We start from the raw sequence: 13,188 nt of genomic DNA, 5'->3' as shown, positions 1-13,188 counted from the left end.
ATGACTGGGCATGCTGAATGTTCTGTACTGTAGGGATTTTACTGAAAACTCAACAGGATTGTAATAAAAAATATTTAAAATAAAATAGGATACACTGCTCTTTATTAAAAAGGACAAAAACCACAAGAAGAGAAATGCATAGATGTATGGTGTGTTTGGCATCTGTAGACCCCAAATTAGGACATTGTGGTACTTTCTCTCTTGAAGTAATAAATATTACTTTTTCACAGGTTGTGGTGGCCGCACTCAAAGCTGGAAAGACCTACTTTCCAGCTTTGATTCATTCTCGAGGCTTACTGGGACACTTAATGGAACTGGGCTGTGATTAACTCCACCTTTGCTTTTCCTACTGTCATAAGACAAAATGTTTGCTTTAAAAGAGCATCATTTGGACCATTTTCCCCCAAACAATAATATCATACTGATTCAAGCGTCTCAGATGTCATTTTCATTTTATACAATGACTGGGTTATTTTAAAAAGGCTAAATTAATTTAAGTAATAACCGACATTAGATTTTTCTCTGGAAGATGAACTTTTGGTGAACTACAAGGTTTCCGGCAGACAGTAAGGCTGTTATTTGTGGAAAGGAAACAAAGTCAATATCTAGTGAAGCGTGTGTGAGCTTGTACCATGTTGTTACGGTTGGGTCCGGGCCTCTCGCCATCCAACCTCGTGGGCATCTTCAGCCCTCCGTATTTCTTCCAGTAGGTCCAGCATGAAGCGCACAGGCGACATTGCATGTTGGGAGGTCCCCACGAGTACCACTGGTAGGAGCTGCTGGCTATACACACAAACACACAGCACAAAATCACATGGCTAAGCAGAGATGATTACAAAAAAACCAAAAATGGGTGTAGTGAGCCCTAGCTTTAATCATTCATCATTAAATTAAGTACAGCCTCTAAAATAATTCAAACAATACTTTGCTGCAGGGCACATAAGGCCATTTTCTCTTCTCTCTATTATGGAAATCCAATATCAAATGTGTGCCGCATACAAAGAGCACAGAGCACATCGTTAAATTATCTGTATTAGATTGAAAATACACCGATCTGAAGACAAGGATGATGGAGATCAACATAGGCTGATGATCTTGGATGCTAGCTAAATAAAAATTAGGAAAATCAGTACAAAAGGATGTTGTCATCACGTATACTAAAACTACAGACGCAGTACCCAAGATCCATACCAGGTTAATTATCGAGCGCAATTAAAGAAGCAAATAGATTTTCACACCGAGACTGAAAGATGTTTAATTGTCGCATCAAAACTGATTAGGATTTGCAAACATCTGAGGCTTTGACTGTATATCTATCACGACAATCTCATTTCCTCTAAGGAGGAGAAAGAACTCTTACATCAGGACACAAATAACAGTAGCTACTGCATTTGCGCAATAACAGGACACAACAGAATGACTTACTGTAGCAGCTTTCACAGGCTCTACCCAAGCCTGGGGTCGGCACTGAGCCTGGAGGTCCTGGGACCGCTGTACCCGCTGTACCCACTGTACCTGCTGTACCCACTGTACCCGCTGCTCCATTTACCAGAGCTGGCTTTACATTGTTACTCAGCTGGTTAGGGTTTGGCTTGTTACTGAAATAAGAAGAGATACAGAGACAAGACATTCACCAAGAGAACAAATAATATTCATCAGCCTGCAACCAGAGACAGTAGTTCCACTGATCCAGTACTGAGAGCGTTCGTGAATAATAAAAGAAGAGTTTGTACTGTATAATGAGCGACAAGTGCTGAACTTTAAAATACCAGAGTTGTTGCTGTGACCTTCTCCGCAGCATCGACTGATTTAATACTTGATAATATGCAGGAAAATGAAAGCAGGCTGATAAAATGCTGCATCAAAGTACTCACTAGTTGGGGATGTAGACCTGCTTCAACTTGCTTTCTGCCTCGGCTGCTTTTAATCGTTTCTGGAGCAGAAAAGGAGGTTGTTGACGAGAAGTGCAGTTAGACCTAGTGAATTTCTAACCTTTAGGTACCAACAACAGATTTGTGAATCGCATGCAAATATAAAATTAATTAATATGGGTCACTTAGTTTTCTTTTTTCCTTAAGAAATGTATAAAGGAAGTTGTTACCTGCTGTACATATCTATCTGTGGTCTTCCACATGTAGTAATACTCAATAATACTCGTCAGGGATTTCCAGGGCAACTACACAGGGACAGAAGAGGAAAATAATTATGGTTTTAGTTGAAGTGATGTTATGGGAACAGATAGAAAGAGAGGAAATCTTGCTGAAGGCAGGGAATGTAAAATTAAAGCTGAAACTCTTGATTACATGATCATTAACGACTTTAACTAACTGAGAAATTAAGATTGGTACTCAAATAAGATGATTCTCCCTTTTGTGACATTTATAATTATAAATGCTAAAATATCTGTGTATTTCTTTCACATTTTAAGGAACACACACGCATTCAACCTGATGTAGTACTCGCTCATTAAAAAGGTAAAGATACGATTAAAAAACTGAAGCTAAATCGTTACATTGCCTCTATGAAGTTTGAAAGAATATGAGCCTTTAAGTGGTGGCCCCACCCATACTGATGGTGTAGTCTTGTTGTTGGAAAAAAACCTCAAGTAGAAACAAAAGTCTGCAGCACTGACGGCAGATGGCCACCAGGTGGCGGACTGATGCACACAGTGAGAGAACACTAAAGGCAGCGCCACTCTTCTCAGCACAGAAGAACATGAGGCGCTTCAGCAGAGAAGAGGCAGCTTTCACTGGATGTTTGTTTAAAAATGCTCACTATTCATTCTTACCATGGGGCTGGACACAGTGCTTCTTTACAAGACTACTGTTATGCTTGAAAGTTGCATAAAAGGAAAATCAGCTGAACACCTAAATGAAGTCTAAAATGGGGAGAATCATAGGACTGGTTTGAGCTGTAAAGGTGTTGGCAAGTTAACTTCTAGAGGGTACGTATTACAGCCAGAGCTCTCTCCGGGATATTCCTTTATAATGTTTTCTGTACATAAAATTCACAATTTAATTTCAGTGCAAATTGCTGCATAAGTTGATAATTATAAAGCATGATGAGCTGAGAAAAATCTGTAAAATAAAACGAATTCAAGTGGCTGTATTTGCAGCTCTTAAATAAACCAAGGACACTTTGCAATACATTTTGTTATTCCATTTGAAACCCAAAGTGGAAAACAGCACTTCTATGTCTGTCTGCCCGGTTCTCAGCTTACAGTCTTTATGTAGTTTCATATACTGCACACAAATATGACAGAACAAAAGCATGCTTCCTAAAATCAAATCCTACTGTTTTCCCACTTACAAAATCCTGCTGGATGTCGGTAAAGTCTTTGCCGTATTTCTCGAGGGCCTCCTCAAAGAGGTTGGCCTCCGAGGCGCTCCACTCCTCCATTTCATCCCTGCAGAGGACGGGTCCACCCTGAGGAACCAGTGCTGCGATGGCTCGAGTCATGTCGTAGCCTGTAGCATGGAGGGTGTCCATGGCATGAAACTAAATGCGAGACAAATCCATGTCAGTGCATGAGTTGAACCAATCATGCATTTCATTGCAGCTATATGATTATAGTTTACCAGTTTAGAGTGTGTAGACACAGCCTCCATGAGAGTATCTGAGCTGTTTCTGTGTGTCTGCATGTGTGTTTGTGTACATGTGGGTAGCTAGGGCTCTCATCCATGTTTTATATATGAGGAAAGGATCTAGGGCAGAATAGACCCACACTAGGCTGGCTAGGTTTTGGGGCCAAATGCTTGTTAAGGATAACCAGACACAGGCTTCAACAATCACTAACAGACTCACGCGCAAGGATTTTCTGATTAACAGTCCTCCTTCTCCACAACACCTTTCACATGTCATGTGTTAACAGTTTATATCAAATCATATATATGTCTATCTCACCAAGGTGATGTCCCTGGAGGCTGCAGCAGCACTCATATGTAGGCTGGGCTGTCGGACAGAGCTACTGCAGTCCAAAGCTCTGGCAAAGGTACCTACTGACCTGTGGGACACATGAGAAACTACTGATATAGTTCCCTTTACAGAACAAACATGGAAGTCATATCAGCAAAGTCCTAACTTTGGTTCTTCCTAATAAAATATTCAACTCTGTAGTGTGGTCAGACAGATAATGCACCTCAAGCAAATTTAGACCTCAACAGGCTAAAACTGCTTAGCAACCAAATATGGCTTGAAAACTAGATAGTCACAGATTTTAGGAAACGTTTGTAGTACTTATTAGTTTTAGTGAATTCATGTATTTTCTCTCACGCTGAGAATTAAATAACTGCAGCATCTTTACCAGGTGCAATCATAGCGTTTCACAACAAATCAAAAGTTCTACCACATTTAAATCTTCAATCTTCCTGAGCAGCAGTGCGCCGCTTTCAGTGCGGCGGCTATTTTATTTTCTATTTCTTATTCCCTGCAAGTCCCACTCAGATTACTTGCACTTGTGTGTCCATAATGTGCACTGGATCTGCTCAGCTGTGTAAAAACAATGACTCCTCAACTTGAATTACATAAAGGGGAATAGAATGAAGTCTCAGGGAGCCATAGTTGAGACCATTTGTTGTAAATCTTCTCCCTCAACCACCTCAGGACAGAAAATACAACAACAACAAGCATGCTTCTGGTGCCACTCCTCGCTGATGTGCCCTTGCTCTCTCCACCAGTTATGGGGGTTGGGCTGGGTCAGCTTGACAGAGAAATTGATGTTTGCTCTCTGGCAAGTCGGAGCTCCACGGTAAAATAATGTGCCCATACAAGTAGTCAGAAACGGACTTCCAGGAAGCGATGTAAAAATAGCAGCTGAGCTGGAACCGGTCCAGATGTGCACAAAGACATGGTGTCAAAGAGAAAATTGGAACAATTTAAAGAGGTGAGGTTTTTAAATTTAATGACTCAAAAAACTTCTTTATGGCACCCCATAATGCCCGTTCAGCATGATGGGTGTTTTTATTTTTTTTTAACCTTGCCTTGACCTTTCTAGTGACCTTTAGGAAGTTTTAGACTAGCTCTTGGATTCACTTCGGATTCAAGTACACCTGATTAAATGTAGTGCACTCCCTGAAAAGAAAAAAAAAAGTATGCATGTGTTTTATAATAACTGTCATAATTGTTTTTAGATGCACACAAATAAAAGCCAGACGTCACGGCTCTAAGACTGGATGGATTAAGTTTACTTGACACAGTTTTTTAATAAGTGAGGTAAATTTATCTTAGCATAACTAACTTTATAACTAACTCTCTCTGAAATTGAAAGAAATTACAAAAATCAGATTTGTTTTTGTTATTGTTATACATTTCATGTCTGAGCTGACTTACCGTGCTACTACTAAAAACTGATCAATCTGTTTCTCTGTCAGTGAGCTGTTGGGGTCCCAGATCTTCTCCTCCATTTTCTCCAGGTCCCTGCCATCATCCTCACCTAAATGCACCACAAGACAAACAAATGTGGATGCAAGTCCATTTTTAATGCTCTCCAAGATTGCCATGGGTCTTTATCAGGGGGAAAAAACAACAGCAAACACAAAAAACTCAAGTTCAATTGTCTGCAATTTTCCTTTTAGATTAAAATAATAAATAAATCCTGCTTTGTGTGGGGCTTTAATGAATCCCAGAGTTGAAGAGGTGGGCTCTGTCAAGTTGCCAGCCTTCAACCAACGAGCCAGCCTGCCTGAGATTCTAACACATGTAGAAGAATTTCATTAACATGGGTTTAATTAGCAAGCCTAGTGTCCCATGGTGCTTTAATTGCAATTTCAGATGCATCCCACCTGCTAAGAATAAAATTCTGGCAAAACACAGGATGCCAGCAAAACACCATAATCTGGCAGAAAAACAGTCACATTTGAAAATGATTACCTGATTAATGATTACCTTACAAACTATTGGCAGAGAATGCCCGGAAAATATCCTTCTGCTCATCTAAATGGAAATAATAGTGGATTTGTGTTACTAACAAGTTGGATTTAAAAACATTACAGTTTGTACAAAACTGTCAAGTCCCAGTTATTAAAATGAATGCTTACAAATATTTTGCTACACTTTACGACCTATTATATTTCATCGTGGGTGTATACCTCAACGACAGCTTTTTTGATGTCAGATTTGGGATGCGTTATGAACAGTTGTCTTCTCTGCGGGTGACTGTAAAGTCATCAATTGTGCAACACGAATGCAATAAACTGTTATTTCAAATGCTGTGATTATGTATAATCATTGTTAGTCCACAGTGTGATTGCCATGGAAACCCAACTTGGTTGTTCTCTCAACTTTACTCGTAACAGAAAAGAGGAAAAAAAGTGGTGTATTAAGGCAGAAAAGTCATAAAAGTTCATGACATGTTCCTGAAATTTGAGCAGTTGCACAAATATTAAAAAGTTTGACAGTCGTGGCTCAGACTGTTAAACTTTTCCCATTAATGCAGACATATTGCTAAAAAAAATAATCAGTCCACTGCAGGGTAAAAAGTGCCCTGCAGAAAATGGATACAGTGCTTCTAAGCGAATAAGTCATTTTTAAAAAGCAGCCAAAAATTTTAAGCACAACGTACCTTCCTTCAGGAGGTCGGTGATGTCGGCCTGGTACTTGTTCCCAACACGGATCTCCCCCTTATCAGCCAGCAGGGTCTTCTGCTGAGGGTCGTATACCAGCGAGTAGAAGAAGGCATCCTGGGAAATACAGATGACAGGAAGGTGTGAGGATGCAATGAAAGGAACAGGAAGCGGGATGGGCGAGCGGAGAGGCGAAAGAGTGGGGTGTATCAGTTGGTCTGCGTGCGTGTGTGTTTGTGTCTGTGTATTTCCCCCCTCTCCTAGTCTCTCGTCTCCTCATTACAGTACGTGAAAAGAACATTCTAGGTCAACACGTTGAATAATTCATCTGGAAACAAGAATCTTTAAACTCATAAGATTCTTACTCTCCTCTTCTCACTCACACACACACACACACACACTGAAATCTAAAACCTAATTACAGTCGAGACCCCATCATGACCACGTACCTCTCTGTCCAGGTAGGACTTCAGGGCTTCTGTCTCGTTCAGCAGCGTCACACAGCACTTTCCCCTGAAGGATGTAAGAAACACAGTTAAGGAAGAAGTGAGAGAAAAAGAAAGAAGAAAAAAAATTAAGAAAGACACAGGAGGAAGTCATAGAGGAGAAAAGTATGAGCCAATATTTGACATGTGAAACATAGAAAAGCAGACGGGGCTTAAAGTCCATGGGATTTTAAGTGGTTATGTAAGTGCAAGATGAAAGCTGCTCTCTGGTCCAAACTCCTCTGCAAGAGAAATGTAGGATACAGCTCAGAATCTCCAATGATGGTATTGATTCAGGTCCAGTTTGCCCAGCTTGGTTTTTTGGGGTGTTTTTTGGGATAAATCCTGGTCCAGTGTGTTGACACCAACAGCACTCATCCCTGTCCCCAAACTGCTACAGTCTGAACTGGGATTATTTACCAGCTAATTAGTCATACCTCTCTAGCCTGAAGCAAATACGATTTGGCAGGGTAATAAACTCAAGCACACTGTGTAACCTCGCCACACACTGTTAAGTTAGAAAACTTAATCAAGCTTGAATTCTCACTAAACAAACTGCTCATCAGAGCATTTTTATTCGAGCAGATGTCAGTTTGCTCTTCTTGTGATTTCAGAAATGTCAAGTAATAATACGCTAATGATTAGGTAGGTTTGCCTCGAGCTTACTGATGAGCAGAGGTAGGTTTATATCTAGAAACAGCTTTCTGTTGACATTTACTGCTCAGCGTGTACCCTGCATTTGAGTGGATTACTTTGTGTCTGTCTTTCTCACCAGCACAGCTTCACGTATAGCAGGCAATGTGACATCAAGGAAATTGCAGTATTTGCATCAAAAAGCATGAATACACATTATAACAGTATAAATGAGTCCATGCAATGCATGTAAATGAAAAATTGCAACATGGAAATGGGAATAATCAGAAGAAATTTGCAAATATTTGTTATACTGTAGGTCTTAACATTATGATGCCATCAACATTCGCTTTTCAGTATTCGAAAATTATCTTATTAATCAATGAAAACAACGTAAACTGCATTAGTGATGTGAATAAGTCCACCTTTCCTACACTTGATCTAAATTTCCTACTTAAGCAAAAGGTGATTCACAGTCAATAATGCTGCAATCCATCTAAATTTTAGGGTCGAGTTACACAGGCCCAGAGACCAGTTACCAATCATCTGGCAAATCACTCGACATGGGGGAAAAACAAATGTTCCTCAATCTGGTCCAAGTGGTTGCTGACCTACACTGGCTGCAAAAAGGTGCTGCACCAAAAACCTCTGTGTGATTTCTCCGGTCGCTAGCAGATTGCTGCAGTCGCACAAGAGCAACTGCAGCCACTGGAGGTATACACATTTTTTATCCCCCCCTCGCAACTGGTGGTTGCCAGATGGTTACTAACCGGTCTCTAGGCCTGCGTAACTGAGGTGTTAATCAGCCTAAATTTTTACTCATTTACAGTATCAATACTGCATTAAGCCACTGCTCATTAGCTGAAAATTTCTAACCACTACCAATTTTTATTAACCCCCTATTGGCTTGAAGCCAACACAGAAAAACGACAAAGCATTCATCCCTGATAGTATTCATAAAAAAAAAAAAAGACAACAAAACAAAAAATGAGTTGCCATTTTTTCATCTTGTTATAACCATAAATTCATAACTCTTTTTCTAAAAACAAGTCGGTTCTGTCTGTCTTGTTTTCTCTTCACCGACCCCCTACCGTCTAGGAAAATTTCATCAGAAATGTTCTGTTTGGAGAAAAAGTTGGGTTTGTTGAATCAACAGTAACCCAAAAGATTTGGATGAAAAGATGAAGAAACATTTAGTGAACAGAACTTCAGTCACAGCATGAGATGGGTATTTGAAACCAAAATAGAATGTCAAGTAGGTGGGTGGGTTTAGAAGTTGCACAAGCAAGTCCCACAAAAAGAAGGTAAATAAAGCATCTAGTCCTGTGACACAAATGAAGTGTACCTGATGTGTGTGGCTGGTAAAGACTCCAGCTGGCGAGAAAGGAAGAGCTCTCTGTGTCTGAGCTGGTGTTTCTGTTTCTCCGGGAGATCCCGCATCTCTGGATTCTCCATCTCCTCCTCCAGCTCCCCTAGGTGAAGAAAAAGAAAAGAAAAAAGGAGGAGGAGTGTCAAACATAAGTACTTTAGATGAGGCAGAACGATGAAGTCCATAAGCGGGGGGAAAAAAAGTGAGAATGGCAAGTGAATCGGCTGAAGCCACACACTCCACACAGAGGATGCACATTTGATGAGCTGCAACGATGGAGCCCCCAAGGAGCGGGAGAGCTGTGCATATATACAGATATTTTACATAAAGTGGTATGAATCAAACAGGATGTCAAGTGGACTGAGATCGCTTGGCTCAGTTCTACAAAAAGTGAAGTAAAAGGCCCAATCCAGCCTTTGAGGGTGTAAGGTAGCACAGAGTGACACAGTTTAATGTGCTATTGTTGGTAGTTATTCCTGCTATAATACAATCAGAAATCTAATCAAAATATAATCAAGAATCAATAAAATCCAATAAGAAAATAATCACAACAATGATAAATATTTAAATCTTTCAACCCAGACTGTCTTTGTGTGTGTGCACTCGTTCTGTGCAACCGCGACCTTGAGCTCTGTGTGCGTAAGTAGTTAGCCTAAACAATCGTCTGTGTGACAGAAAAGTGGAGCAGGCAGAGAGACAGATGCAGAAAAGGGTTTGGATTTTATTGTGCATGAATAGCAGAAGAAGTAATTTTTAAGTCTATTTCACCTCAAATCCTGCAACATCCCAGGTATCGCTGTTACCTTAGGATTGTTCATGCTTTTAATGCCCTTCTACTGATATGGTGTTTGTTATGTCCTGTATTTTTAAGCAAAAAAATGTAATTCAAAAGTTAAGAGCATGAGAAAAAATACAGAAAATATACACCTGTAAAGAGATTCTGATGTTAAATCTTTGATGTCAATATAGAACAGAAACACAAAAGGGTTTTTTGTTTGTTTTGAAATTTGAAGCCATCCATAAATGATCAATAAAACAGTCCAAACATATGCGGTTAGTGGGGTTGGGTTAACAGGTGATACTAAGCTGGCCATAGGCGTGAATGTGAGCGTGAATGGTTTCGTGATCTCCGTGTTAGCCCTGTGAGACTGGCAACCTACCCAAGGTGTACACCCTGCCTCTCGCCCTATGGCAGCTGGATAGGCTCCAGCCCTCCTGCAACTCTGAACTGGATAAGTGGAAGAAGACTGGTGGATGCATACATGGATGGACATTGTTTCAATTGCATTTTTGAATATTAAGATAAGTTTCCAAAACAATTGCAAAACACATAATTTTTAAAATTCCCTCTCCCACTAAAAACACAAGGTCCAGATAAGCAAAGTCAATGCTTTGGAATGTTTCTGGGTTCAAACCTGCTGGGCAACTGGTGTCTGCCTGTTTGGGATTCTAAATTGGCCATAGGTGTGAGCTAGGGGTGGGCGATAGAAACGATATAAATTTGGCCAACGATAGAGATTTTGACATGTTGGCATCTTGGCATGTTGATGATGTCATCAAGCTGCGCCTGTTTTGGTCAAAAGCATCGCAGCGGCTAAAACCATTATCATCTGCAAATTATGCAGACAGTCATAGCAAAGAGATGAAGCACTTTTGAAATATGGGGAAAGCCAAAAACTGCGCTTCCTCCACTTCCGTAACATTGATTCATTAATGTTGAATTCTCTCGCAGCTGCTCTATTCCCATGTTGTTGCAGTATATTAATAACTAACCTCGTATTGTGGATGGATGATCTCAGTTGTTCTCCTGACTGCAGTTTGGCCCGTTTATAGCATCCTGCTATGCGATTGCATTTGTCCCTAACCACCAGAATCCCTCACGTTAACTTTTATCGAGTGGGGAAAAAAGTTGGCGTTCATCCTCCAGCTTCACTGTGCTAATGTTATGCTAACATAGCTGTGTCACTAGCAATCACGTAGCACAACATTATATACCAGGTAGTCCAACTTCAGTAACCCTGCAAACGCCACTGCTGTTTAGTTTTCTGTCTTCATTTATGTTGGAAGTGATAACAGAGCTGTATGTTTTAATTAGTTTCAAAAATCTCTGTCAGAACATGGTATGTCATGTTTAGGTGGAAATTAGCGAACTAACTTCCTGCCAACTTCTACCTCCGTTAAATTGAATAAATTCTGTTTTTATGGATGCCTGGATGTTAAAATTGTTACACCTGGTAAAGCGGCAAAGCTGGTGATTTTATTAAAGATGAAAGAATTTAGACCGTTTTTAACTCTTAGTGTTCGTTTGACTTTGGGACCTGAAATGGACCCACATTACTCCGCGAAGCTCCTCACTACGGCAGCCGTAATGCTCTGACAATCCATCAAGCAGTGCAGCTTACCAAAGTTGTACTAAAACATTTTTTTAACAGATTTCTGCACGCCCAAATCGGTTCGAGGTCAGTAAGCACAACCAGAATTCATACATAAGGCGCACTCTTGATGTTTGAGAAAATTCAAGGATTTTAAGTGTGCTTTATAGTGTGGAAAATACGTTATACAGAAGAAAAGAATATATCGTGATATATATCGTTACCGCACATGCTTCAAATTATATCGCGATATGAATTTTAGGCCATATCGCCCAGCCCTAGTGTGAGCATGATCATAAATGATTGTCTGTCTCTCTGTGTTAGCCTGCTATCCTCCCCAGGGTAAACCTTGTCTCTAACCAAATGTCAAATAGGACATGCTCCAGCCTCTCCCATGACCCTGAATTAGATAATAGGTTAAGAAACTGACTGAATGGATGGCTGACTGGATAAAAGAACGGCTGGGTCGTATATTTCCCAAAACACAACCAACAAAATCTTTCTGTTAGTCTCTCTCACCTTGTTACCGTTATTTTTAAGACTTGATAAAAGCCCCTTTTTCTTTTTTTTTTCTTTTTAAATCACAGAAGACATTTATTTAACTGTTCTCACAAATTGGATAGTATATTGACTGACTAATAAGCTGAACTTTAGGTGTACAATTCAGGAGTTTCCCTTTAGTTGCGTGCTGCTGATTGAGCTAATTTCTCTTGAGTCAGAAGCTGAGCTCAAAGATTTGTCTTCTATTAGTTGTTATCTCTCTCCCCCTCCCTCTCGCTCTCTCCCTCATGTTTGCATGTAGAAAAAGCAAAAATCAAAGGGCACCAGGTGAGATGAAGGGGAAGGGAAAAAAAGAGAAAAGAACAGTTCTAGTAAAGAGGTCCAAGAATGACTGGACAGAGAGATTGCTGAAGAGATGTCTGCCTGTTTAAGTGAGCCATGTATCTGAGTCATCCTTTAGTAAAAGATTGAGCCATGGCTAGTGGGTTAGTACATTTCCAATATTAATTCCTATTCCCATGGATGTGGATGAATGAGGGAAACGCAGAGGGAAAAGGAGACGAGATGGATGGTAAAATAAACAGAGAGACAGAAAACAGTAGAGAAGAGCACAGGAGAAAAATGTGACAAAAGTGATAAAGAGAATGAGAGCTTAAGATGAAGGCCGAGCAACATAAACACATCGAGGAAACGAGAGAGAGGTAGAAGGGGGGCAATAGAGAAATCAGCAGGGAGAGCCGGAGTGAGAGAGTGAGGAAGGAGGCCGATGAGAGAGCAGAAGTGAAACGAAGAGCGGGAGAGCAGTCAGTACGTGCTCCAATTCATTTGGAGTTTCATTAGAGGAAGCGAGACAGAAAGAGGGAGACAGGGAGCAGAACAAAAGCAATCAAGGGATTTTCAGGAGAAGAGATGTGTGGCCAAAATCAATAAGTACTCCATCTCTCCCTCACTCTGCCCAGCACTCAGCACCCAGCAGACACACTATCAATGCCCAGGCAGAGCAACGCAGAGGCACGCACACACACTCACACACAGCGTGGGCTTCACCATCTTCTTCCATGTGAAGGCAGGAAAATATGGACCAAGATCCAAACAGGAAAAGTACCAGAGATTAACCTGAGAGATGTTTTGTGAATCTCATTTCTATAAAGATATTGTACTGATGTTCCCAGCAGTTACCATGAATCAGATGTTAAAAACTGGAAGTACACGTCGGTTTTCCTTTACAAAACATTGCTCTGGCATTTAAAAAATAAATAAATAAATCA

At 40.4% G+C, this 13,188-nt stretch overlaps 1 protein-coding gene across 2 annotated transcripts in view; it reads right to left on the bottom strand.

The window, feature by feature from the left end:
* mta1 (metastasis associated 1) overlaps positions 1-13,188 on the bottom strand; it is a 50,240-nt gene that overhangs the window by 7,340 nt on the left and 29,712 nt on the right. For both annotated transcript variants that reach the window (XM_040041485.1, XM_040041486.1), the window contains exons 4-13: positions 9,024-9,150; positions 7,010-7,073; positions 6,560-6,677; positions 5,329-5,431; positions 3,904-4,003; positions 3,310-3,498; positions 2,102-2,176; positions 1,875-1,933; positions 1,426-1,598; positions 632-783 (exon numbers count right to left, since the gene is read on the bottom strand). In XM_040041485.1, the coding sequence (XP_039897419.1) occupies positions 632-783; positions 1,426-1,598; positions 1,875-1,933; positions 2,102-2,176; positions 3,310-3,498; positions 3,904-4,003; positions 5,329-5,431; positions 6,560-6,677; positions 7,010-7,073; positions 9,024-9,150 (1,160 nt within the window). The remainder of the gene's footprint in view (positions 1-631; positions 784-1,425; positions 1,599-1,874; positions 1,934-2,101; positions 2,177-3,309; positions 3,499-3,903; positions 4,004-5,328; positions 5,432-6,559; positions 6,678-7,009; positions 7,074-9,023; positions 9,151-13,188) is intronic.

The sequence above is a fragment of the Simochromis diagramma genome, unplaced genomic scaffold (assembly GCF_900408965.1).
Source record: "Simochromis diagramma unplaced genomic scaffold, fSimDia1.1 OVJJ01000304.1, whole genome shotgun sequence".
NCBI classification, from domain to species: domain Eukaryota; kingdom Metazoa; phylum Chordata; class Actinopteri; order Cichliformes; family Cichlidae; genus Simochromis; species Simochromis diagramma.
Note: the sequence above shows the minus strand (reverse complement) of the source record. Positions and strands in the feature narration are given on the sequence as shown.